This window comes from Rattus norvegicus, chromosome 2 (genome assembly GCF_021556685.1).
Source record: "Rattus norvegicus strain SHRSP/BbbUtx chromosome 2, alternate assembly SHRSP_T2T, whole genome shotgun sequence".
Taxonomy (NCBI): Eukaryota; Metazoa; Chordata; class Mammalia; order Rodentia; family Muridae; genus Rattus; species Rattus norvegicus.
Genome location: NC_141535.1, coordinates 114,084,936 through 114,112,462, shown reverse-complemented (window position 1 = coordinate 114,112,462; position 27,527 = coordinate 114,084,936). Strand labels below are relative to the sequence as shown.

At 44.0% G+C, this 27,527-nt stretch overlaps 1 protein-coding gene across 27 annotated transcripts; it reads right to left on the bottom strand.

Moving 5' to 3' along the window:
- Positions 1 to 4,727: 4,727 nt before the first annotated feature.
- Positions 4,728 to 27,527, bottom strand: Lrrc34 (leucine rich repeat containing 34). Of its 27 annotated transcripts, none has more exons than XR_015667460.1 (14): positions 26,678 to 27,515; positions 24,246 to 24,463; positions 23,568 to 23,675; positions 21,301 to 21,421; positions 19,621 to 19,742; positions 19,457 to 19,521; positions 18,917 to 19,000; positions 12,394 to 12,522; positions 11,861 to 11,956; positions 9,199 to 9,353; positions 8,698 to 8,853; positions 7,975 to 8,101; positions 7,087 to 7,294; positions 4,728 to 5,361 (listed from the first exon to the last, which is right to left on the bottom strand). XR_015667460.1 is itself a non-coding variant. In XM_087630644.1 (13 exons), exons 4-13 carry the CDS (start codon positions 21,408 to 21,410, stop codon positions 5,158 to 5,160), a joined length of 1,248 nt encoding a protein of 415 aa, XP_087486770.1. In that variant the 5' UTR covers positions 21,411 to 21,421; positions 23,568 to 23,675; positions 24,246 to 24,463; positions 26,678 to 27,515; the 3' UTR covers positions 4,728 to 5,157.

Below are 27,527 nucleotides of genomic sequence, written 5' to 3'. Positions count from 1 at the left end.
TGGAATGTGGAGTGGGTCAGACTGTTTTAAATTTGTGTTACGTGCATATCTAAAGTTCTGGTTTAGTCGTTTGCTCTTCCAGAATTATTTGTGAAGAAAGCTCAAAGGCTGAATGTTGTCATTCTTTAAATAACGGTGCTGTTACTTACTCTAACGTGCCTGCCCTTTAGGACTTTCTGGGAATCATTCTAATACAAAGAATCATTGAGGTGAGTTCTTTACCTATTTTGTTACGGTGCAGTGTTTTGGTGAAGATTCTTAATTATTTAAGTGATACAGAAGGTTTTCAAACTCTTTAAAATGCTGAGTACCTTAGAAAGTATTTTTAAATTTTGTTTTGTATTTGTATTTTACTTTAGAGTTAGCTTTTAAAGTTCTTAAAGAGGGAATTATAGATTATATATTAAATAAATTTTACTGTTTGGTAGTGTTCATGTTTAATTCCATAGGATCATTTTAGTGGGCAATTGTAGAAAGCTTTTTCAAGATTGAAGGTCTATCAGTTCATTGCAAAAGTAGTTTACATTTCTCTATATCTTAATCCTGCAGAAACGATACATACCAAAGCAGTTAAATAGCTACTTAGCTATCTACACTGATTATGAAAACACCCTAGGTGGACAGTTTTGTTTTTTTTGTTTTTTTGTTTTTTTTTTCCTATTCTTTTTTTCGGAGCTGGGGACCGAACCCAGGGCCTTGGGCTTGCTAGGCAAGCGCTCTACCACTGAGCCAAATCCCCAACCCCTAGGTGGACAGTTTTAACGCCTTATTCCTGTTGGACTGGAGTTTAAGAATTTCTGTACCCACTCAGTTTACTGTGTGAGATGTGCTGGTGCAGGTGGTCGATAGAGAAGCCTTACAGCTGACTTCTGCATGGACAAACATCGAGAGCTGTTTCCCAAGCATTTCTTGGTATTCTATCTTTGAGAAGCACTTAAAATGAAGTTCTAATTTTTTATCACTTACCTGGAGATTTTTAATCTATTATTTGGTTAGAAAAACTACCAAATAAAAGATTAGGTGTGCGTCTTCACTCACTATTTTGAATAACAATGAGATTGAGATATTGGGACATTGATTTCTGTTTCTTTTAGTTTTGAGACTGGTTTTATTATGTATCACCATGTTGATTGAATTTTTTAAACAGCCCAGATTATCATGGAATTCACAGTAATCCTGCTGCCTCAGACTCCTCTGTCCTGGTGTTATAGCTATATACCACCACATTCTACATTAATCTCTGGAGACCATCATGTAGTCCTCTTTTGCCTTCTTCAACCTCTGCCCCTGCTTATTGACAAAAGATTTGCCGTGTTTAAAGATTTATCTTGTAAACATAGTGCCTTCCAGGGAATGTACTAAAATAAATGCCCACTTGCAGGGAAGCGAGAAAGCCAAGATCAGTAGCTATAAAATAAGCAGAAATGTGGAGTGGTGTTGCCTAGGAAGCTCAGAGAGGAAGTGTGAGCAGTCAGGAGTTGTGGGGAGAAAGAACGGGCCATTGTTCACCTGGGCAGACAAGTGACTGAGGAGATGTCCCCTGTGGCTGAGTGAGGAGACGCTAGACAGAGTGCAGACAGCATCTAAGGAGAATGGGAACAGTCCGATGTCTAGCCCAGCTGACCACTGAAACAGTACTTACGCAGCATGACTTAGCTAGGTCCCGTTTCTAGCCTGTGTGCTCACACCCTACCATAGTTGACTGCTGAAGGGCAGGTTTGTGACATGACTCCACACTGTGGCCTCGGCTGACCTAGCAAGGAGATGCGGTTCTGAGGCAGACAGCTAGTGTTCTCCAGAACTCGAGCCTGGGATGCTGCAGTGCTAAGTAAGATGTAGATGGGAAGATCCTTTGGAATTGGCCAGGAAGTCGTTGAGGAGTCAAGTACTGGAGAAAGCTGGTGTTTTAAGCAAAGGATCACAACTCAGACCGATAAACACGAAAACACAGTGACACAGTTCCAGTGTGAAAATGAGTGTGGAGGTCAGCACTGTCAGGGGTTTATATTTTTCTCCATACATTGTATTCTGGTTGTGCTCTGCCCTCCCCCACCTCCTCCCAGATCCTCTATGCCTCCCCACCTATCCCAGCTCCAGCCCCCCCCCCCCCCTTAAAAAACAAATAAGCAAACAAAATAAAAAGCTCACACACAAAGTGAAACCAAAATATACAACAAAAGACCAGGAAGACAGAAAATACTCAAAAAAGCAATTTAAGACAAAAATACCATCGAGTTCTTTGTATGTTGGCTATAGGGCCTGAGACCTATCCTGAAATATGTCTAATATATCCGGCTATACTCCATTGGAGAAACCAGTGTTTCCTTCACAGGCAGATGTCGGTAGCAGATAGCTTCTTGCTTAGGGGTGGGAGCCCGTGCCTACTTCCCACTCTCAGCACTGTGGCCCAGTCTGACCTTAACTATGCAGGCTCTGTGTGTGCTGCCATAGCCTCTAAACTCTTACTATGTACCTCAGTCCTGTTGTATCTGGAAGACGCCTTTCCCACGGAGTCCTCTTCTGTGTGCCTCCCCCCACCTCCCGCCCCCAACTTTAACAGGAAGGTTTGATGACAACATCCATTTCTGACTGTGCTCCAGAATCTCATTGTCCTCAGACTGTCCAGTTGTGGGTCCCTGTGTTAGTTTCCAAGTGCTTGAAGAAGCAGCTTCTCTGACGATGGCTGAATGATATATGATACACTGATATATGGGTGGCAGTAGAATGTTATTAGGAATCACTTTATTGCAGTTTCTTTAACAGAAGCATAATAAATATTTGGGTTTATCTTAGGCCCATGGCCTGTCTAGTCTCAAGTTCTTGGCCACTGAGTAGTGTCAGGCATAAATTCTATCTTATGAAGTGGGTCTTAAATCAGTGCTTCACAACTCTCCTAATGTTGTGATCCTTTAATACAGCTCCTCATGTTGTGGTGACCCTCAACCATACAATTATTTTGTTACTTCAGTTTGGCCACTGTGTGTGTGTGTGTGTGTGTGTGTGTGTGTGTGTGTGTGTGTGTGTGTGTGTGGAGAGAGAGAGGAGAGAGAGAGAGAGAGAGAGAGAGAGAGAGCGAGCACTTGAGTGCTTGAGTGCCTTATAAGCTTTGATCAATAATGACTGTCTTGGAATCCCAGAAAAGTAAGGACCAATACCAATACAGGAATGAAGCTGCCAGCAAGAGTGAGGGCAAGCAGGCAAAAAGCAAAAGCAGTTTCTTGCTCGTCCTTTATATGAGCTGCCACTTGGAAGTATGGCCCAGATTTAAGGTGGGTCTCTGACTTCAGTGATCTAGTCAAGAAAAACCCCTCAGGGTGTGCCCACCTGCGTGAGCCTTAGCTAATTCCAGATGTAGTCAAGTTGACAAGAAGAGCAGTCATAACATGTAAGATAAAACATGGCTATGTTGGTCTTCTGGAAGCCTGAGTTCACTCACTCGGGATCTTTTTCTAGCTCATGAGAATTTCATGCGTTTGTTTTAACAGCTGTACAGTATTTTCACTGTCCATCCACCGATGGACAGCTGGGTTCTTTCCAATTTCTGCCTATTCTGGATAGAGCAGCAGTGAGGATGGTTGAGCAAATGTCTCTGGTAGGATAGAGGGTCCTTTGGGTACATGCCCAAAAGGTAGTTTGAACTCGAGCTATATCGCAGCTTCCTGAGGACCCATCACACAGATTGCATAAGAACTGAAAAGGTTGTACTTCCGAGTACTGTTCCCCTTGCCCACATCCTCATCAGGATGAGTTGCCATTTGTTTTATTGACCTCCCTGTTGTGACTGCTCTAAGATGCGATCCCCAAAGTCCCTCCAGCTTCCATCTGCCCGTGGCTGAGGATGTTCAGAACTTCACTAAGCCTTCTCAGCCATTGCCACTTCATCCCTATCTAAAACGGTGCCACTTAGCTTTGCTTTCAGAGTTGAACATTCTTAGTATCATATGATCCGTGGCTATAATCAGCTATATTTAAGCAGGATCTTAGGAGACACTTTGCTGCAAGGGATAGACAAGTCATTGTGGTGAGTTTACACAGGGTAAGATGTACAGAGGAGGAGGAGTCCTACAGAACTTACACATCTCCCCTCCAGTCCTTCCCTAAGGGTAAGTCTGGGGGACAATCTCGTCTCCGCCCACGCTCAGGCTCGTCCTTTGGAAGAACGCTTCTACCTTTTATTCTCAAGTGGAATCCAGATGTGTGAAGGGGCCTAGGTGACGTAATGGCATCAGAATAAATGGGTCTGAGCATTCTGCTGGCCTGAGGCAGTAAATAATGTGTCCTACTGTGTCATCAAAGTTTCCCTACCATTGTCAGAAACAGTTGTTGTCCTCTAGGCTGGGTTCACCTCAGCTAAGGGTGGACATGTGTCTCCACGGAGACACAGGTGGTAGGAGCCCAGGATGGGTGCCCATGCCTCCTACTGCAGTCTCGGGCAGCCTTACTGCTGGCCCTTCAGCCATCTTCTACACTTCCTCTTGGGAGAAAATGGGAGCATTCGGGGCCCCCTGCGGCACACAGGAGTAGACTGAGACCTGAGAAAGCAAACTGCATTGCTCAGGGACTTGAATGAGTAATCCCAAAAGGCCATCTCCTTCCAGAATCCTGTAGATTCTTACCCAGCACGGGGTGGAATGCTGTCCCAAGGCAATGAAAGCAGGCTACAGCTACACTGAGCAGCACGAGGAACGTTCCTCAATACCGGATGAGGAAGAGCCAGGACACTGATCGTCTGTGCAAGGAAGCTTTATTTTCTTGTTTTTGTGAAGACTGTTAACACCTGTGTGTAATGCCTGCACATCTGTGCGGAATACTTTTTGACTTGTGAGCTGCTCTCAAAAGCCACTGGAAATCTGCCAGCGGCAGAGCCGAATCTGCCCCAACATTTGGTTAAGACTTCTGTCGTGACTTTACTGTCTTTCATTTCTGTGTTCATTTTTCATTACAAAAAGAATTACTATAGTTCTGTGGTTTGTTAAGGTATGATATTTTAGTCTCTATGTTAAGAAACACATTTTTTTCTCTACAAGAGGCAAGTACACAAAATTTTATAATTTGATAAAAATGTGTTCTAATTTACAAAAGGAAAAATAGTCCACAAAATATTAGTCTCTAAAAGTGTTGAGGCAAATGTGTGAAAACTGTTTTCAAGCTTGTTTCTTATAGACGCTCGCCCACAGGAACCAGAGCAAAGCCTGCAGACGATGACGGCACGTAACATTCTCCGTAAGTCGGTGTCCAGTAATAATGCCTTTTAAGGCCGTTGGAGACTTCGGAAAGGTAGATGTGTTCATCCACCACGTACGGTTCCACATCTGTATTCTCTGGCTTTAATCGGCCACTCTCTATCAAATTTGAATATGCCTAGGATTTTTAGAAAAAAAAAGTCATTAAGAATAATTTATTCAGTTTACAGTGGTTGTTCAAACATTTAATTGAGCTGTTATTTTGTAGGTTAAAGTACTCTTAATAACATGCTGAGTTTTAGTATTATTCCAGATATTATAGGTAAAATGTTATATATACATAATGTAAGTATAATATTATAAAACCAATTTTTAAGTTCTAACATACAAGGCATGTTTTTCATATCTAAATCCTTTTGTGAGTCTGAGTTAATCCTCAGTAATACCCTGGTTTGGACCATGGTCAAAGTTTTCAAATAGTCTTAGGTACTCTTGAGAGGCAGCAGAGGGCAGAGTAGAGACCACGTGTGCTGCGCAGGCCTGTAGTCTCAACATGCAGAACTCCTTAGGCGAGAGGATGGCTGAGCTCAAGGCCAGCGAGCAGCATTCCTCCTCTGTCATATTGATGATCAGTCGGGATGCGCATCTCAAAACCAACCAGCAGCTCCATGTGGACCTTAGTTGATGAGTCCCTTGAACTCGATACGGAATTTTAGTTTTAAAAAAGAATTCCACGGCCCTGGGTTTGGTCCCCAGCTCCGAAAAAAAGAAAAAAGGGGGAAAAAAAAAAAAAGAATTCCTCAGAGACCTATCAATTTTTTTTTTAATTTGTAGAAATTTTTTTGTGTATGGCTTCTTGGTATGTATGCTAAGGGCATCTTACACATTGTGAGCTGCTATGTTAGTAAAGCAGGCAAGAATTTCAACATGGAGAGACTTCCAAGTTCTCCTTATTTCTGTTGTAACTTTCCAATCTCTGACTGCAGAGCCTACGAGCAGCTCGTCCTGTGAGGGAAGTTCTCTGGGAGCCGTGGGTACTTTTGTAGGGAAGCACATACTTTATTTTAAGTCACTCCTTTTTTTCTTCTCTCTTTGTCACTATGCTTTCTGTTTCTAAAGTAGTTGATTCTCGGCAACTTGTGGAATTTTCTCCAAAATTGACCACATACTTAGACACAAAGCAGGTTAATGGATACAAAAATGTTTGAAGTAACATCCTGCATCCTATCTGAGCAACGAACATTAAAGCTAGATATTACAACAGACGGTTTGCAAACTCTTGGACATTGAACAGTCTGCTACAAGTAGGTCAAGGCAGAAATCAAAAAGGAAATTAAAAACTTTGGAATTGAATGAAATTGAAAACACAGTATGTCCTGTGATACAATGAAGACTGTTCTAAGAGGCGAGTTCATAGCACTAAATGCCTACATCAAAAATTGGAGAGACCTCCGTTTGAAGCTTAATCGCACACCTGAAAGCTCTAGACAAAAAAACAAACAAACAAAACAAAACAACCCCACATTCAGAAGGACTAGATAGCAGGAAATAATCAAACTCAGGGTTGAAACCAATAAAATACAGACAACAACCAGTACAAAGGCTCAACAAAACAGAGTTGGTTCTTTAAGAACAGAGATGGACAAACCTTATCCAAATTAACTAAAAGGTAGACAGAGAAAATCCAAATTGATAAAATTAGAGACACAAAGCAGACCAATGGACACTGAGTAAATCAAGAGAATCATAAGAACATACTTTAAAAATCTGTGCTGTACCAAATTGGAACATTTAAAAGAGGTGTAGATTTTATTTATTTATTCATTCATTTATTTATTTATTTATTTATTTATTTATCTATTTGCATACACACACGCACAAACACACACCACCTACCACTTACCAAAGTTAAATCAAGATCAGAAAGGTCTCAATCAGACCCTAGTAAGATAGAAGCAGTAATTAAAGTCTCCCAAGCAGAACCTGGAGAGATGGCCCATCAGTTAAGAGCACTGGCTACTCTTCTGGAAGTCCTGAGTTCAATTTCCAGCATTGACATAGCAGCTTACAACCAGCCATAACTGTAGTCCCACAGTATCCAATGCCCTCTTCTGGTGTATACATGCAGACAAAATAACCATATACAGCAAATACATAAATAAATCAATTAGAAAATGTTTTCCAATCCAAAAAAGCCCAGGGCCAGATGGATTTGGCATTTTTACCAGACTTCAAAGAACTAATGCCAATATTCCAACTATTCCACCATGCCTAAATCTTTTTATGAGGACACAGTTACTCTAAAACCTAATAAATAACAAAGAGAATTACAAATCAATTTCCTTTATCAGCATGCAAAAATTTTCAATAAAATCCTTGCAAACCAAATTCAAGAACAAATTTAAAGGATCATCTACCACAATGAAGTAGGCTTCAGTCCAGAGACACAAGGATGTTTCAACATGTATGAAATAGAACGGGCGACTCAGAATTTTCATACACAAACACGTGTTACACAGCTAGTACAGTGTCTCTGAGACCTCAGCTCGACACATTAGGAACTTGACATCAACTCAATTGTAATTTTTTTCAATTGGAGGAATTGGACATTTGTGTGACTCAGTGATCCTTAATACTTGTGTGTGGCATCTGATCTTTCCTAGCTACTTGTGGGTCTAAATTAAAAACTTCCCAGAGTATAGTGTGATTCCATTCTTTGAAAGCATTTATCAAATTAACTCTACAGGTGACTGAGAAGAGCCCAGCAAAGGCCAAAACTGAAGTCACTTACCACACAGGTATCCTCATCAAATTTGTTTCCCCAAATGTAGATATTGGACAATACAAGGTTTGTATTCATTGATTGGGAAAGTGCAACAAGCCCTTCTCCCTCTATCTTGTTGCTGACTACAGACAATCTGTAGGAAAACAATAATGGAGTTCTGAAGTCCCACAAAGAATGATGAAGTCAGCATCAACACTTTTTTCAATACTTATGTATGAATTTTATGTGTCTGAGCATTCTGTTTTAATATAAGCTAGGAGAGGAAATCAGATCCCATTACAGACGCTCTGAACCACTGAGCCGTCGCTCTAACCTCTATTAGGTAAATGTTTGAGTAGATTGCAAATATAAGTGTTATGTTAAGTGCTTATGAATTTCTTGTTAAGAATTTGGGATAAATAAGTTTTGGGTGTTGGAGAGATGGCTCAGCAGTTAAGAATAGTTGCTACTCTTGTAGAGGACCCACGTTCTGTTCACAGCTCCCAGAGAGGCCGCTAACAACCATCTTTAGCTCTAGTTCAGGGAGATCTGATTCCCTCTCTGGATTCTGTGGGCACACATTCAGTGCGTGTACAAACAAGCCAGTAAATACACTTATGCATAAATAAAAAGAAAGGTTTTCTATGAACTTGAATACACAAATACCCTATTAGATTCACCCTAATTTTTAAAAGATACAATTGAGAATTTTGTAGTTATTTTGATTGAGTATAAAAAGACCATACTAACGCTTTAAGACTCCTGTTGTGGGAAGTTAGAGTTTCACTGAGGTACTTTGCGCCTGCATTTTCTATTCTGTTAAAAGAGAGATCTAGTACTTCCAGAGTACTATTGCTTTTTAGAACATCAGCCAAAAACACCATTCCATCACGAGTTATTTTATTGCTGTGGAGGAAGCATATTTAGCAATATTTTAAAAACAAAATATTATTCTTACATTCCTAAGATATTTGAAAACATTTAGTAAGCTTTCTATTTTAGTTTGCTCAACTTCCAAGGATGAAGGTTCACCATGAAATGGCGCTCCCATCTGGTTGGCAATCAAGTTAATATAGGTAGATTACAGTCTAAGTTAACCTAATAAATCCTACAGCTTACGATAAAAGTTTGTCAACAGTTATAATTTCCAGCTTCTGAAAATAATGTCTAACAAACATGTCTTACATACTGTAAATATTTGCGTGTACTGCCCTCAAGACAGTCTGCATGATCGTGTAAGTTATCACTTACCAGCTGACATCAAGGTAGCGTAGGGTGCTATTCGAATGCAGTGCATTGCACAACTGTTGTATACCATAATTTTTCATACCATGTTTGCACATATGCAGTTCAACAAGGACGTGATTTTGTTTCAACATGTGGCCGATGTGGACTGTAGACTCTTCCTAAAAATAGATAAAACTCTTGTTTCTAATCTTGAAGTATTACATGTTATTGATTGCCATTACATTTTAAAACACATTTTCTTAAAGTTGGTACAGGGCCTCAATATGCAGCTCAGACTGGCCTCAGTCTTAACTCAGTTGCTCCAGGCTCCTGAGGGCAGGTGTGTCAGGCACATCTGCCTTAAATTAGCTTGTTAGAAATATTATATTAAGACTCTTAGTCTAGGGCTGGAGATAGGGCTCACTGAGTAGTAAGGACTGAGTTCAAATTCCCAGTGTCCATTTGGAAGCCAGGCACAGCCAGCTTCCTGGAGCTTCATTGTTGGCTGTTCAGGCAGATCTTGGGAGCTCGTGTCCAGTTAGCCTAATACAAACAGTGAACTTTGTTCAGTGAGAGGCCCTGTGTGAAGACAGTGATGCAGAGAGTTCCTAAGACTTCTATGTCCTCTCATCTCTGCATGCACCCTCATAGGCACACACATACACCACATGCATACACCACAGACACACATGGACCCTGAAAACAACAACAGAGTCTACCATTTTGCATTTTGCATACTTTTTAAATTACAAAACCATTGTTACTGCCCCAAATTATATCATCATATCGCGCTTGCGCACACACACACTATACCACTCTGTGTAGGATATGTACAAATGAAATGTGGACCTTCTTAGAAACAGCAAGAGCTTGTAAAACTCAGTAACTAAGTGACTTTTAAAAAGAAGATACATAATTTGGTTTACAATGACAATAACAGTTATTTTAAAAGGAGAACTAGCAAAGTTATTTGTTACATCTTATTTCTCTAAACGTTCTCGGTCCTCTCAGTATGCCTTTGTCACTGATCATCCTGCTGGCTTAAGACACAAGGACATTTCTCATTCTTGAGTCTGTTTTGAAACCATGACTCACTCCCTCTTAAAGTGATCTCAGGTTCCTGAGTATGTTTTGCTTCCTGATTTTAAATTTGACAGTCCTGCTGCTCTTAGGCAAAAAGTATACATGGACACATATATTTTCCCCTCAATAATTTGCAGTCCAAATAGACCTACATTTCTATCAAAATGAAAGCATAAATGGGCCAAAGCAGTTTTGTTAAGAAGTCCCCATAACATTCTTAGTGATGAACAAACCACTGTATTTGCTTTAAAAAAATTAGACTTAATATATGCATGTTGTCCCCTGGGAGGGGAATTACAGATGGCTGTGAACTGCATGTGGGTTTGGGAAACAAAGCCTGGTCCTCTGGACAAGTGGCCAGTGCTCATAGCCACAGAGCCATCTCTCCAGCCCCATTAAATGTTGTTGTTTTTAAAATGTGTTTATTTAAGGATCTTCGGTAATTTGTTGAATGTATCTGATTAATGGTTATAAAACAATATGACCAAAAAATGCTAAAACTTTTGGTTAAATGTAGACAAAAGAGTTGTACTTCCAAATATGAAAAATAGCACTTTAAAATACGGTTATTTATCAGTTACATGAAGGAAGAACACTGAGGCAGATAATTTCAAATTATGGACAGTACTTCGAACTTTGAGAGAGCTCAAAATTTATTTGAAAGTGAACCTATAAAGTTGTTGTACAAACGATACCCTGGACCTTTCTTTTCTCCTTGCTTAGGCCTGTAATAGAATCAGTTCATATGTATGTGTGTATGTGTGTGTATGTATATGTATGTATGTGTATGTATATGTATGTGTATATGTATATGTGTGTGTATATATATATATACATACATACATATATATATGTATATATAACTGGGAATCAGGTATGTGTGAGTATGCACATGCCACAATGCAATATAGTAATTAGAGGACAACACACAGAAATTTAACTCCAGTCATCAGGAGCTTAGCAGTGGGAGTTTTTTTGTTTTGTTTTTAACACTGAGCCGTTTTTCCAGCCTAAGTGCTTATCTTGTAAGGAGAAGAATCCCCCGCAAAAGAATGTGAAAAAAGCAGCCACATTTTCATCTGCCTCCACCAAGAACCTTAATCTACAGAAGGGATCAAGTTCAAACTTGCCAAACTGCTACACATGCAAAGATAAAATAATTCGGTCATCTCTATATAAACAGATGATTGAAACAGCTGATATTGGGCTGTTACCATGGATTTTGAAACTTTAAGCATACGTACTTTCCGGGTTGGGAATTTAGCTCAGTGGTAGAGTGCTTGCCTAGCAAGCACAAGGCCCTGGGTTCGGTCCTCATCTTTGGAAAAAAGAAAAAGGAAAAAAAAAAAAGCATACATACTTTCTTTTGTCTGTCTTCACACAGGTTTACACAGAACCCGAGCTTCATAAACTTGCTGCTTAAGTAATACCAGCTAAACATGGACATCACCAAGAAGTAACATAGTTATACTTTTCCTTTAAACTTTTCACTTAACAAGCTGCAGTTTTACACAATCAGTATAATTCTAAGAATGCAGTGTATCCCTGTACCACAAACGCCAATAGGACTTTAGTCTTAGTGCCATGGACACTGAATACAGACCTGTTCTCCGTACAGTATGGGCCGGTTCAGGTTTATTCCCTTGATTGCTTTGTTTTGAGTTAGTACTGTAGAAAATGCTATCACACTTTGCAGTCCCTACAAACAGGTAAATCCATTAAGGAAGTTGACATTGGATTAATCTTACATTACAATTACAAGACAATTAACTGAGTTCTGATAAAATTGTTTGTACAAAGGTTAAAACATCTCTTCCCAGAAGTGAACTGTTACTGTGAGTCTGCATAGGGGTTTCCTAACATTTCAAAGGGTGTTTCCTAGCTGTGACTCTGGGCTTTCTCCTGAGTCATTTAGGTTTTCCCTAATGAAGAGACAGACCCATGGATTCCAGCGGAGTCTAGCACTTGGGAGATGAAGGTAGAATTATGGGTTCAAACTAGCATGGGCTACATGCCAGGACCTATGCGCAAAAACAAACAACGAACCTCCCCATCTGCCTGCCTTCCTCACCAGGTCTGTGAGGCCCTCTGGGAGGACGCCTGCCGCTTGGTTTTCCTCCTCTCCGGCTTACTCACCAGGTCGCAGTCACCCAGGTCCAGTTTCTCCAGGGAGGAGTTCATCTGTAGCATTGCAGCGAAAAGCATGCCGCCCGTGTTCTCAATTTTATTTCCAGTCATTCGCAAATACTTAAGAGTCTTGTTTTTCTAGAAAAGAAAAAGGAATCAAGACAAGCAAAGTTCTGTGGCTTAAACTTGAATCCATGAGTCAGAAGGTTGTATTACTATTTGCAAATTCATTTTTTCATTTTTTTATTGGTTATTTACATTTCAAATGTTATCCCCTTCCCATTTTCCCCTCTGTAAACCCCCTCTCCCATCCTCGCTCCCCTTGCCCCTGTGAGGATGCCCCCCCACCTGTCTGCCCACTCCCACCTGACTGCCCTAGCATCCCCTGGGTAATTGAGCCTCCACAGGACCAAGAAGATATGATTGCAAGTATATTGTATTGAACATTAGAGCACCCAATTTCATAAAACAAACACAACTGGACATACAGTGGAAGGTCTTGATACAATAATAATGTGTGATTTTAATATCTACTCTCATCAAATATAGGTCACAGAAAAGATCAACAAAGAAACCTCAGAGTTAAACTGCCATAGATCAGTGTGGATTCAACAAGCCAAGGGCACTGGTGCTTACACTCTGGAGGGGGGGAGGAGGAGGAGAGGGAGGAGGAGGAGGAGGAAGAAGAGGAGGAGGGTCAGGGTCAGGCATTCAGGGTCATACTTGGCTAAACAATGAGTTTGAGGCCAGTCTGGGTTACAGACTGTAACTGTCACGTTTTCACAGAGGTCTGCAAGCTGCTACTATTCTCAGGACTGCATGGAGGAAAGAAATCACAGTTTAGCCACAAAGTCACTCTTTTTTAAATTGAAATAGCTACTCGTATCTTATTAGACCGTAGTGGAGGAGGTGAGGTTCAGAGAGGTCCAGGGGCAGGAAGATGAAGGACATAGTGGTGACTGGTGGTGGGTCACTGAAGAACTAGACGTTTACACTTCCTAGTGCCCAATAAAAAAACGGACTTCTTGGAAGCTTTAAGACACAGCTGAAGCGATCCTTAAATCTGTGGCTCGTTAAAAACAGCATTGCCAACAAGCTGGCTCAGTGTGAAGGATCTGCCAAGCCCGGCTACCTAAGTTGGTTCTGTGCTTGCTAGTCTTATGCCAGTTTAACACATGTTTGGGTCATTTGGGAAGAGGGACCCTCAACTGAGGAAACGCTCCCAATCAGATTGGCCTCTGGGCAGGTGTGTAGTGCATTTTCCTAATCAGTGATTGATGAGGGAGGGCCCTGACCTTGGTGGGTGGTGCCACGCTGGGCTGGGGCTTTTCTGCTGTACATGTAATAAGGTAGCAAACAGAGCAAGCCGGTAAGCTGTACTCGTGGCCTCTGCATCCGCTCCTGCCTGAGTTCCTTTCCTGACTCCCTTGGATGGTGGACCACAAGCTGGAAGAAGAGTTAATGCCTTTCCTCCTCCAGTTGCTGTTAGCCATGTGTTTTGTTACAGCAGAACACTAGGATTCCCCAGGATTCATGTGGCATAAGAAGACTCCCAAGTTGTCCTCTGACCTCCACACGTATCACGGCACATACATGTACACAGACACATACCCAAATCCAAGTTTTGATGTTTTATTAATCAGAGGACTCAACTAGATAACTATGTACCAGAAGGTCTTAGAACAAAGGTCTGGGAGATGCCTTAGAGGGTAAAGTGCTTGCTGTGCAGGCAGGAGGACGGTCAGTCCTAATCACACAGGCACAGTGGTGTATCTAGAATCCCCACTCTGGGGGAGGCAGGGGCCAGAGAACATTCCCAAGGACTCACTGGCTAGCTACTCTAGCTAAAATGGGCTCCAGGCTCGGAGACCCTGCCTCAAAAAATAGGTGGCAAGTGATAACATCTACCTCTGGACTTCATACCCATGTCCATATATACATATACAACACACACACACTTTCCAAAATGATGAAATGGACACTAAAAAGATAATCCATAGGCTCAAAAAAATTGTTTCTTTGAAAAGATAAACATGAGTAACAAACCCTTAGCCAAACCAGCCAAAATAGAGAACACTCAACAAGGGTAGAGATGGAAAGGTATAGTACAATGTGACATATCCATTGAATAGAATATTATTGAACAATAAAATGTGTTATGGGACTGGAGTGATGGCTCAGCAGTGAACACTGGCTGCTGCTCCAGAGGACCTAAGTTTGATTACCCAAGTAGTAGCTCACAACTGGCCATAACTAATACCAGCGAATCTGATACTCTCGGGCCTCCCGGTGTGCCAGGCAAGCATATGGTACGCAGACATGTATGCAGATATAACACTTCTACACATAAAATTTCAAAGTGTCTTACATCGATGAACCTTGAAATCTTAAGCCAAACATTGTATGATTCTTTTTGCATTATCAGTGGCTCAGTGTGGCTGGGGAGTAGAAAGGAGACTTCAATAACCAGTACAAGGATTTTCTTTGGAGGCTATAAGAATGTTCTATAAGATGGGAAGTAGCTTGGTAGATAAAAGCACTGCTCTGCTGACATGAGCACTTGAATTCAACTCCCTAGCACCCGGGTAAAAAGTCAAACATGGCTGCCCACACCTGTAACTTGTCCAGGGTGCAGAAACAGATAGATCCTGAACATTCACTGGCTAACCAGTTTAATCTAAATTATGGCAGGGCTACGGCTTGCTAAGAGACAGCAATGATATTGAGGGTGCATGTAACATCCCTAACACATACATACCTAAACATACAAGAACATTCTAAAGATAATGGTGGTAGTGATGATTACACAATTCTGTAAATTAAACACATTCATTGACAGACAGAGTCTCACTGTGAAACCCTGGCTGGTCTGGAACTCTGTTTATAAACCATACCAGCCGTAGACTCACAGAAATCTGCCTGCCTCTGCCTCCCAAGTACTGGGATTAAAGATGGACACCACCACTGCCAGCCTCTTTAAATACACTTTAAAATTTTCCTTTGAACTGAAAACTTTTGGAGAATGTGTTTTGCATGGGCAAATTATATTGCAATCAGTTTTGCTACTGTTTTTAAGGAAGAAAATGTTCAAGCTCACAGTTGAGATACAGTTTAGCACAGCAAGACAGTGACATGTTTGGTCACAGTCATCTTTCTGCAGTCAGGAAGCAGAGTGATGGATACTGCTGCTGCTCACGAGGTTTCCTCCTATTCCCATGGTTTTTATTCAATCCCATAGTCCATGGAATGGTACCACCCACATTTACATTAGGTTTCCTTGGTTAAACCTCTGAAAATGCCCTCACAAATACACTCAGAGTGTGTCTCCCTTGTGGTCCCAAGTGCAGTCAAGTAGACAGTGAACACCGAACATTAAACAGATCGACTCTCTGTCAACTCGATACCTAAATGCATCACTTGGAAACTGCACCCACCACTGGTCCTCTCACGAGCAGCGTGCCCTGAGCTCATTTCCGTGATCCCCCTAAGTCTTAGTGGTCCCAGCTTTACAGTATCCTGCTCTGAAACTCAAGGTACTCTGTGAGCCCCTGTAGTGTGAGAGGGAAAGTTACACACTTACTGTATACAGCGGTACCAAGTACATCCCAACAGAGAGAAATGTGAGCTTAACACAGAAGGAGCAGGCTGCAGCGAGATCCTGGAGCTCCACTAGGGCTGGATCACTGCTCTTCCAACTTTGCTCCCTGTGACAGTTATGGCCATTTTCATGGACTGGCTCCTCTTCCTACCCACCTCTTTCCCTGAAAATCATCCCATGTTTCTGGTATTCCCAATACCTTGGCTTTCCACTACCACTTAGGCTTCACCCCTCGTACATTCATGCACAGCTCAGAAGCCCCATGCGAGGATCTGACCTGCTGCATCTTGTATGGTCTCACATTATATGGAACCTTCGGCGCAAGTCTCTACAAACCTCTCACACTTGCACCTCGCATGCCTGCCAAACCTGTGCTTCATGGAAGATGCCCCTGAGGTCTGCTGCCAGCTCATGAGATAGCCTGGCCTCCTTGAACCACAGCAGCTTCTGCATGCCTGCACTGTTGACAGCTGTCAAGAAAGCGTCCTCAGCTACCCCCTTTCCAACAGGGTATCTTGAAGGCTTTTGTTTTTTCCCAGGAAATTTACTTTGAGGTGAATTTGCATTGCTACTCCCTGGAGTTCTCTACCTGACAGTCTGGCATCCGAGGCAATGTTTGGTTTAAAGTGTGAGGCTTCACTTCCCATGGTAATGGTTTCAGATGCTCTGTCAGCACACGCCCGCTCTGAACTCTAGCCATGCCTACCTCCACCCCCCCCCCCCCCGGCTGTGCAGCCTCCATAGCTTCCTGTCCCCCTTCCCTGTGGCTAAAGGCACTGACTGAGCAGCAACTGCTGCAGCCCGATGCTGTGTTGTCTTGAGATCGCCTCCACCAAGCAACTTTGAATTCAGCCTCACTCAAAACATTAGGGCACAGAAAATAAGCAGATTCTTCACCAGACTATAACACAAACGCACTCTGTCTGTTCCGTTTGAAACTGCACCAGCCCTGTCTCCTCTGCCCTCATTTCTTTTCTTTTTTTAAACTTTTATTTATTTTTATTTTATGGTTTTGCCCGCATGTATGTCTGTGTAGCAGTTGTGTGCCGGGTGCCCACAGAGACTAAAAGAGGATGTCAGATCGTTTGGGACTGGAATTAAGAAATGGTTGTGAACTGATGTGCGGGTGCTGGGAACCAAATCTGGACCCTCTGCAAGAACAACTATTATTTCCAGCCTCTCTCTCTTTTTTAAAGATGTATGTGTGTGTGTGTGTATGTATGTATGTATGTATGTATGTATGTATGTATGTATGTATTATGTATTTTATGTTTGAGTACAATGTAGCTGTCTTCAGACACACCAGAAGAGGGCATTGGATCCCATTACAGATGATTGTGAGCCACCATGTGGTTGCTGGGAATTGAACTCAGGACCTCTGGAAGAGCAGTCAGTACTCTTAACCACTGAGCCATCTCTCTAGCCAAGTCTTTTTTCTATTGTCATTATCATCTGTGTGTGTGTGTGTGTGTGTGTGTGTGTGTGTGTGTGTGTGTGTGTGTGTGTACCTGCTATGGCACACATGTTAAAGGCAGAGGACAGCTTTGGGGAGTTGGCTCTTGCCTTCTGAAGTGCAGACAATCAGCTCAGCTCACCAGGCTTGCATGGCTTTTACTCACAGATCCGTCTCAATGTCCACATTTCTAGTAGCACCGCAGACTTCCAAACTCCTAACACAATGGCTCATCAAACCCCACTTCTAGGGATGTCCTAGCTCATGGCTCCAAATGCTCTTACGTTCCTTCCACAGGAAGGCCTACAGACTATATAGGTTTGGGTTTTTTTTTTTTTTTTTTTACAGTGACAGTCTCTCAGTAGCATTTTCTGTATTGTTTACATCTCTTCTTGCTGTGACCAAATATCCTGCCAAGAAACAGCTTAGAGGAGGAGATGGTCGTCTTTGGTTCGCAGAGCAGGAAACACTGCCGTGGTGGGAAAGGCGTGGCAGGTGGCAGGAGGGGTGAAAGGTGACTTGGTCAGATTGTACCACAGCCAGTATCAAAGAGAGAGAGATGGTGGCATTCCTTCAGAGACAAGGTCTCCTATGTATGTTGCTTGGACTTGACTTGAACTCAGTTCCCCTCCTGCCTCTTCCTTCTGTGTTCCGAGGTTACAAGTGTGCACCACCATAACCCAACGAAGCTGGTTGGTAATTCTTTTCAATGAGTCCAAAGTCCTCAAATAGCAGCCATGCTTTTATAAACGGAAACACATTAAAACGACATATTGAAGGGGCTGGGGAGATGGCTCAGTGGGTAAGAGCAATTGCTGCTCTTGCAAAAGACCTTGTTTGTTTCCCAATATGTCCATGGTGGTTAATAGTCATCCAGTTCCAGGAGACACAATGGCCTCTTCTCACTTCTGCAGGCACATACAGACATGATAATGCAGGCTAAGAGAACTGCTCTTCCAGGGTACCCAGGTTCGCTTCCCAGCACCCACAAGGCAGCTCACAACCATGCATACCTTTAGTAACTCCAGAGTATCTGACGCCATCGTCTGGCTTCTGCAGGTGCCAGACATACACGCAGGCAAAACACCCACATACATTATATAGTCTCTGTATGTGTGTGTGTGTCTCTCTCTCTGTCTGTCTGCCTCTCTCTCTCTCTCTCTCTCTCTCTCTCTCTCTCTCTCTCTCCCCCCCCCCTCTCTCTCTCACACACACACAGTATGCACACTGTCTCTCTCACACACACAGTCACACTCACACACAAGTGCATGGAGGCAGACTAAACAATTGAAATAATGGGAGAGGGGCTGCGATCGGGATGTCAAGTGAATAAATAGTTAAATTAATGGGGAAAAAAGTAACATAACCTCACATTAACTTTGGCTATGTTGTTCCCAAACTCCTAGAAGTCAGGATCGCCAGTGACATACTGCTTTGACATACTGCAGTGACATACTGCTTTGAGATATGCAAATGCCTACCTGCAGTGCTTTAGCAATCAATTCTCCGCCTTCAGGTCCAATGTCGTTAAACATAAGGTTTAAGTATGTGATATTTGGTTGTTTCTATAGTAAGGAGAGAAAGAAGCTATTACATCTGTATTTACCAGAATCAGTCAACCAATGCACACTATTTAATTAAAAGTGCTAACAGAATTCTAACAAAGGCAATCGCCGTTTAAGGACAATCAGAGTCACCTTTCTCTTTCAATGATATTACAATCGTGGTGTCACTGAAAGGAAAAGACTCAATTCAGTTTCAGCAATTGGGTGCGTGAACATCCCTGCGTATTTAACGATGGCATACAGGTTCGCAAAAGACAACTCAGGAGGGAGCAGGTACCAGCTCTCCTAAGACCAAATACAAGTGGGCCCCCTGTATTTCGGGCATTGGACACATAACACAGATTCAGGACCTTTGGTGTTTTCTAGGCTTAGTGCTTGGCCGTGAGCCATTTGTCTAGGTGTCCTCATCTCTCAGCAGCATGGTGGATGAGGACGTCTGAGGCAGCAGCGAGGTACCTGAAGTAGTTTCGCAGCGTAGTAGGCACCGACATCGCCTATGAGGTTATACCTCACATCCACACCTGAAACACACAGGCAAGAAGAAACTGGTATCCCGCTCACAGACGACCTAAAATCGGGAGAGTGAAAAGCAGGCAGTGGTTACCCGAAAGCAAACGTACCACCGATGCACGGATGGTTTCTTAAAGCTTTGGAAAGAAGCCAGAAGTCCTCGCTTGTTATCCTTTGTCCTGAATCTAAGCGACTGTTACCAGCAATGTTTACTGTGATTTTTTCTTTGGGTCTGTCAAAACAAGAGAGACAAAGAAATTGAGGTGGAGGACAATGTTGACACAAAGCTTGAAACCCTCCCAAATGTCAGAAGCAATATCAAGAGACTACCATCCGGGTTAACATAGCTAATTTCCCCATCGTTTCATTTCTCCCTCACAACCCCGCTATCGTGCTTTTTTTTTTTTTTTTCTTCTGTTTTAACAGAACATCTGGACAAAAAGAAATTTAAGGTTAGGCTCTGTTGGCACACACCTTACATCCCAACACTCAGAAGGCAGAGGTCAGTGGAGCTCTGTGAGGTTGGGGCTAGCCTGATCTACAAAGTGAGTTCCAGGACAGCCAGGGTTATACACAGAAACCCTGTCTCAAACAAAAACGAAAGAAAGAGAGGAGGGAGGGAAGGGAAGGGAAGGGAAGGGAAGGGAAGGGAAGGGAAGGGAAGGGAAGGGAAGGGAAGGGAAGGGAAGAGAAAGGAAGGAAAAGGAAATTTAAGGCAGAACATGTGAGTTTTAGGTTTGATTACAAGTCATCCTCCCTTGAGGGGAGGTCACAGGAGAAGGAGCCTGAAGTGGCTGTCATACTCACAGTTAAGAGCAGACAGCAATAAATGAATTCGTGTATGTGGTCAGCTTGACTTCTCTCATTCACGACCCCTGTCTAAGAAATAATGCTGCCCTACAGTGGGCAGAGCCTGCCCAGCCAACTGGCTTAATTAAGCGAATCTTCCACAGATCCTGGCACAGCTTAATCCAACATAGAGAGCTCCTCATTGTTCCCAAATGGCGCCAGGCTGTGTCACGTTGACAAAGCTAATCATCGCACACACACACACACACACACACACACACACACACACACACACACGTTTGACATAAGAACACCAAACACTTTGAGGACATCTCAGGTGTCATTGTTATGGTAAAACACCATGACCAAATCAACTCACGATTTAGGGAGGGAAGGGTTTATTTCATTTTGCAATCCTTAGGGCCATACCTGCTCTTGAGGGAAGTCAAGCACGAACTCAAGGCAGAGACTTGGAGGTAGGACTCCATGGAGGAGCACTGCGTCCTGACTTGCTGCCCTTAGATTCCTCCGTCTGTTTTCTTATACTACCCAGGACCATATGCTCAGGGTTGGCACCAACCCACAGTGATTTGGGCTCTTCTATATTCACTGTTAACCAATATCATGTCCCCACTGACTTGCCTTTGGGCAGCCTGATGGGAACGTTTTCTCAATAGTGGTGCCTTCGGCCATGTAAATCTAGTGTGTCAGGTTGACAAAACAAAACAGACGGAAATACAAGAGCAACAACCAGGACAAAGGACTTGCCTGAATTCACCCAGCTCACGGGAACTAAGGGAACTACAAGGGCCCTGACTTGAGGACTCCTGGTCTAGTGCTGTTCCCTGTCAGCTACCTCAGTGTCACGCATCTACCTATTAACTATGTCCACTTTACCACGCCATTTTCAAGTGGGGATAAGATGGCTCAATGGTCCAGGGCTTCACAGACGTGAGAAGCGGCGAGAATTTTTGGTACAGTTGACTAGTGAAGCTCCTTACCGCTTCTCGATTTCTTCATCCAGTTTTTGGAGTATGTTCAGTATTAAAGGATTAGTTTTCCGTATGTTTTCTGAACAAAGGAAAGAATACTGGTCCTGGAGCTTCTCCATAGACTCCGGAGCTTTGGAAACATGAATGTAACAGTCATCGTCACGTATAAATTCTCTCCGAAGCTCCCACAGCAACTACGCTTCTCTCAGAGCAATGAGTGTGTGCGTGCAAGTGTGTGTAATGGGTGTGTGTGTGTGTGTGGTGAGGGAGAGGAAGGAGAGGAGAGAGAGCTAAGGGTGGGGGTGGGTGGCGGTAAATAGGTTGGCAGACAGAGGGGATTCTGTGACTCCAGTCAGCACCTATCTGAAGGAGGACGACCTCTACAGTGTGTTGGGCTTGCCGGCGGAGGAAGAGATGTCCAGAGGAATTACTCTGTGTGAAATCAAACTGACTCTAAAGCCTGCATGTGCCCCTTTGGGTCCCAAGGACAGGGTTTCTAAGTGAGGACAATTTTATTCAACAGTCCTCCAGAAGGACCCAGAAAATTAACCCGCTTCGACTGGATACTTTGACCCCAAACCAATTTGGTGGCCTCTTCACAGCAGATTGAGGCCTGGCTCACAAAAGCACTTCCCTACCCAGGCCCTCTTCCATTTCCTTGTGCTAAGGTCGATTTCCTTCTTTACTTCCTTTGTGTGTGGTGGGGAATTGTGCATGTGGAAGCCAGAGGTTGACATCAGGTATCGTCTTCCTCTGTTCTCCACCTGACTGTTTGAAATGGGTCTACAGGTCACCGAGCCACTGTAACTGACACTATTTAGGCTAGATCGGCTGGCCAGAAAGCCCTTGAGATCCGCCCATCTCCAACCCCAAACGCTGGGGCTTCAGGCACACACTCCATGCCTGGCTGTTACTTAAGAGTTAGGGGTTAAAACCTCATAGGCAGCAATGAACAGCCTAGTAAGGGCACCAGTGGAAGGGGAAGCCCTGGGTCCTCCTAAGACTGAACCCCAGTGAACCTGATTGTTGGGGGGAGGGCGGCAATGGGGGGAGGATGGGGAGGGGAACACCCATATAGAAGGGGAGGGAGAGGGGTTGGGGGATGTTGGCCGGAAACCAGGAAAGGGAATAACATTTGAAATGTAAATAAGAAATACTCAAGTTAATAAAAAAGAATTAAAAAAAAGAGTTAGGGGTTAAAACTCAGACCCCCATACTTGTGCTGTGAGCACTGCACCCGCTCAGCCAACACCCCACCCCACCTAAGTTTTACTTTTAATAAAAACAAACAGGTCTCTGTTACATAACAGCTTTCCTAATCGTCTCACTACTTTTAACCTTAACCTTTCCTTTCTTTTCTTTCTTTTTTAAGCTTTATTTATTTAGTTATTATAGATGAGTACACTGTAGCTGTTTTCAGACACACCAGAAGAGGGCACCAGATGTCACTACAGATGGTTGTGAGTCACCATGTGGTTGCTGGGATTTGAACTCAGGACCTCTGGAAGAGCAGTCAGTGCTTTAACCACTGAGCCATCTCTCCTTTCTTTCCTTCTTCTAAACACAGGGTCTCGATGTGGGCAGAAAGGCCTTGAACTCACACTCGTCCTTCCTCGGCTCCCTGAGTGCAGGAATCACAGGCGTGCGCTAGCATACCTGGCTTTAATATTACTTTAAAGGCATTTCTTGTGAACCCTGGGTCTTTCAGAACGGAAGTCATGGTCTTACTTTTGTAAGAAGCACACGCTTCTGACTTGATTATTCTACTTTCCATGTACGTGTGTTTCACAGCGCACTCTGAGAGCTCACACTTTTAGTAGTGATTTTTAGATGCCAGCTTCCTCTCTGCGTTTCTATATCTTAGAAGCATCCACTGCTCGGTGGCCATCTACACCCTAAGAGTTTACCAATCAAAGCTGCAGAACAAGACTTAAGATCTGGTAAGTTAAAAGGAAATGAACTTTTCTTATAATTTTAAAATTATTTATTGCAATTTCAACGTGTGTGTGTGTGTGTGTGTGTGTGCACGCGCGCGCACGTGCATGTGTGCCCCTGCACACACACACTTAGGATATTTAAAAGACTTAGGTACACAAAGATTCTTTGTGTTGCCGAGCTTCACAGGGGAGATGGGATCTGAATGCCCCATTTCTGAGATGTCTGTGGCACTTAGGGAACATCATCTACCAAGTGCAGTAGCATCCTGGAAACAGGCACTATTATGGTTTCTAAACAAAAGCCAGATCTGGGCTCCCTTCCACTGGCTCCCTTCCTACCTCAGGCTACTAACTTCTTGGGGTTGGTGGAAAACCAGCGCTTCTGGTGTCTGTCCTCTAGGGGCCAAGAGCAAAGGCAGGCCCCCGAATCTTCAGAGGCCCAGTGATCTGAGAAGACAGCAGTCACAGCCATGGGTGCAGGACAAAAGCATTCAGTCTTTCCACAACCACATCCTCCTCCTCCACCAGGCTCCATGTCAGAGTCTTGGCGTCAGAGTTCCCTCCTTTTTCACCTTATTTCTCTTATTACTGTCTCTCTGGGCAGTCTCTCCCCCCTCCCCCAACACACACTTTTCAAACAGACGTCCCAAAGTAGTGGCAGGAACTCTGGTTTCTCTGGATGCTAGGCAACTGCTCAGCCCCTGAGTATATCCCCAGCCTTATGTTTAATTTTTTAAATTCACGGATGCAGCCATACTCATGTGGATGTAATATATGTCATGATGAAATCCTTTCTTCTATATGCTAAGTAAAAAATAGATGAAGGGGTTAAAAGAAACTGTAGGTGGTCTAGAAGTGGGAACTCAGAAATGTCTGAGGAGCCTCTTGCTCATCTGGGGTGTTTTCCTGAGACTTCCACAAATTCAGGGGCGCAGAAGAGGCCCCAGCAGACCCCAGAGCAAAGCCACTCTCCTCACAAAGACAGGGGACCAGTGGTGGTCAAGGGCGACGCCATACCTGAGGCTTTTGCGGTAGGATCCGCCGTCCTTCTCTTGGCCTGGAGCCGCAGGGCCCTGTATCCCTTACCCAGCTCGCTTTGCCGACCTCGACCTCTGACGAGGAAGGCCGCCGCAGATGGGCTTTCTCAACAGTCTGCCCCTGCTCTGTCCTCACCGTGCTCGGCCCACTATCAGTCCAGCAACCCGAGTCGCTCCCATGGCAACCACAGAAGCTTCCTTTTGGAGGAAGAGGAAAGAGGCGGGGCCACCGTTAAGAGGGCGGGGTACCCTGTAACCTCGAGGCCTGTAGTGGGAGGCTGTGATCATCACTTTACGCTCACCCACTCTTGGTTACAGAATCTGAAGGAGGAGCGTCGAGGGTTTAGGAGTCTCGTCTGCTGGGCTAGGGGGACCAGGGCTACAAACCCTGGTGACCCAGCCTGTCTCACCTTTTGTGGAGGGCTAAGCTCGGAATCCGATAGTAGAACCTCCAAGTGTATAGTAGTTTAAAGGATTTTGTGAAGTAGAGCCCACTGGAAGAGTTTCCTTGAGGGCGACTTCCGGACTAGTCTGAGATAGACTACCCCAGTGCCAAGCTGCAGAGGGACAGGTACAGTCAGTACCTAGAGTATGGAGTCAGGCAAGGTCATATCTGTGTGGAGCCCTAGCATCTTTGTAGTAAGGCTATGAAGAGGCGTGGCAGGGTGCTCGAGACCCTCAGATGCTGGCTCGCAGACCTACAGATGAAGGACCTAGTTAGGAAGTAGGGTCTGAAACAGTCACAGAAATCTAGGAGAGGCGATAAGTTAATAACTAAATACGTGAGTCCTCTTATACCACCACGTGCTAAAGTGCAGAAACATGTGCATTTACTTCTTGGCTTTCCAGGAAAGTCGAGGGGCAGCCTAGCTTAGCCTCTGTCCTTTTCTCTCTCAGATTCTTTTGAATTTAGAAGGTGGAAGGAAGGAAGGAACGGTTGGAGATGCTGCAGGGTGCGATGGGAGGAGGGAGGTAGGAAGGGAGGGGGGAAGGGGAAGGAGAAAGGGTGGGGGTGTGTTCTGCCTCTGGAGCAAGCAGCACAGAAGCCAACTGAGACCAGGACTCTTCTTGGTCCTACCTGCACCATCCTCAAAGGGCTCTTGTCGAATGGAGCACTGGCTAGTGGGAGAGCTCACCCTGCACTTGCGATTACTCCGGACTAGAGGCCTTGCCCCTCTTGACTATTAAAATGGTTCCTCTTGGAACTATTAAAAGTTGTTTTCTTTGGTTGGGTTCTCCTGTCCCAGCCATGGTTTGTTTGTTTAGCTAGCTTTTTGTTTGATTATGGAAGGCTGGTTTCTGTGCCTACCAGCCTCACCAGACATGGCCTCTCACTGGTCTCTACTTACAGAGAAAATAAGTGGTTGCTGATCATTAATTCTCATCCCTTAGCCCGCTTTGCAGATAACAACTCTGATAATTTTATATATTATATATAATATACTTTTTCTCAGTGTCTTTTGGGGGTGATGGCAAGAGCTGGGATCTTTTGCAACCTTCTAGAATTCATTTGAAACTCAAGATAAGCATTTTTCTTCAAGTTATTTGTTTTTGTTTTTCTGTTGTTTTTGAGACAGGATCTCACTATGTATCTCTGGCTGTCCTGGAACTCACTGTGTAGAACAGTGTGGTCTCGAACTCACAAAGATCCACTTGTCTCTGCCTCCCCAGTTTTGGGATTCAAGGTGTGCGACACTATGCTCAGCTTTGAAAAAACCAATTTTTAAAAAATCATGCATTTTCTGGGGTGAGCAGTTGGGAGGACAGGAGGTCACAGAGGACAGGAGAAGGCATGGGATCCTTCTGGAGCCAGATTTACAGGGAGTCGTGAACCTCCAGATTTGGGTGTTGGGATCCCCAACTGGGTTCCTATGTGAGAGCAGTAAGTGTGTTTAAAGTGTTTTTAAAGGCATTTAGCCCCTAAACAAGCAAGTTTTAAAAACTAGAATGAGACCATCTGTGTGTTAGCACATGTGCACAAACTTACTGGAAAGAGTTGGTTACACTTTAACTCTCACCCTGACATGCAATTTTAAAAAAATCTAAAGTTTATGTTGCAGAATATTTCAGTCATTTAACCTTTCTGTCCCCCACCACCATTCAGTTTGGTTGTCAGGGAAATCTGATTTCCCCTCCTTTTCATGGTATTTCAGATTTGAAATCATTGACACCTTCAAAAGCTTGACCAAGGAACTACTCAGACAAGAACATTTAACCCAGGCTCCTCAGAGAAATGACCCCCACCGGGTCACTGATAGAACATTTTTCATTGACGGTTCCAACCAGAATTTGAAGACCATCCCGCCAGAGATTTTGGCATTAAAAGAATTAGAAGAAGTGCATCTGGAGAATAACCAGATCTCGGAAATTCCCCAGGGCATTCAGCACTTAGAGAAAATCAAGGTCCTCTACCTGCATAACAACAGCCTGCAAAATCTGTGCCAGGAGCTGGGGTCGCTGAGCAACCTGGAGTCGCTGGACCTGAGCGGCAACCTGCTGGTCCTCTCCTCGCTGCAGGTCATCTGCCGCCTCCGCACCCTTCGCGAGCTGAGGCTCTACAACACCGGCCTGACCGAGGTTCCCTCGGGCATCTGCAAATCCCTGCACCACCTAGAGCTGTTAGGTCTGTCAGAGAACTACCTGGAATCGCTGCCCAAGGAAATCGTGAACCAGACCAAGCTCAGGGAGATCTACCTGAAGCAGAATCACTTCGAGAATTTCCCTTGCGACCTATGTGTCCTCTGCAACCTGGAGGTGATCGATCTGGACGACAACAAGCTGAAGACCATCCCGGAAGACATCGGGCACCTAGTGAGGCTGCAGAAGTTCTACGTGGCGTCTAACCACCTGATGGGTCTACCGGAGTCTCTGAGCCACTGCCGCAAGCTGTCGGTGCTGGATTTGACCCACAACTCTATCCATTCCCTGCCCTACAGCCTGGAGCAACTCACGGAGCTCACGGAGGTGGGGCTGAGTGGCAACCGGCTGGAGAAGGTGCCGCGCCTGCTCTGCAACTGGGTATCGCTGCATCTGCTGTATCTGCGCAACACCAGCCTGCACGGGCTGCGGCGCTCCTTCAAGCACCTGGTCAACCTGCGCTTCCTGGACCTCAGCCAGAATCACATAGATCACTTTCCCGTGCAGATCTGCACACTCAAGGACCTGGAGATCCTGGCGCTGGATGATAACAAAGTGAAGCAGGTACTGCTTCCCTTTCCGGCTGTCATTCTGATCTGCCCTTCCTTGTTGTGCCAGGAAGTCT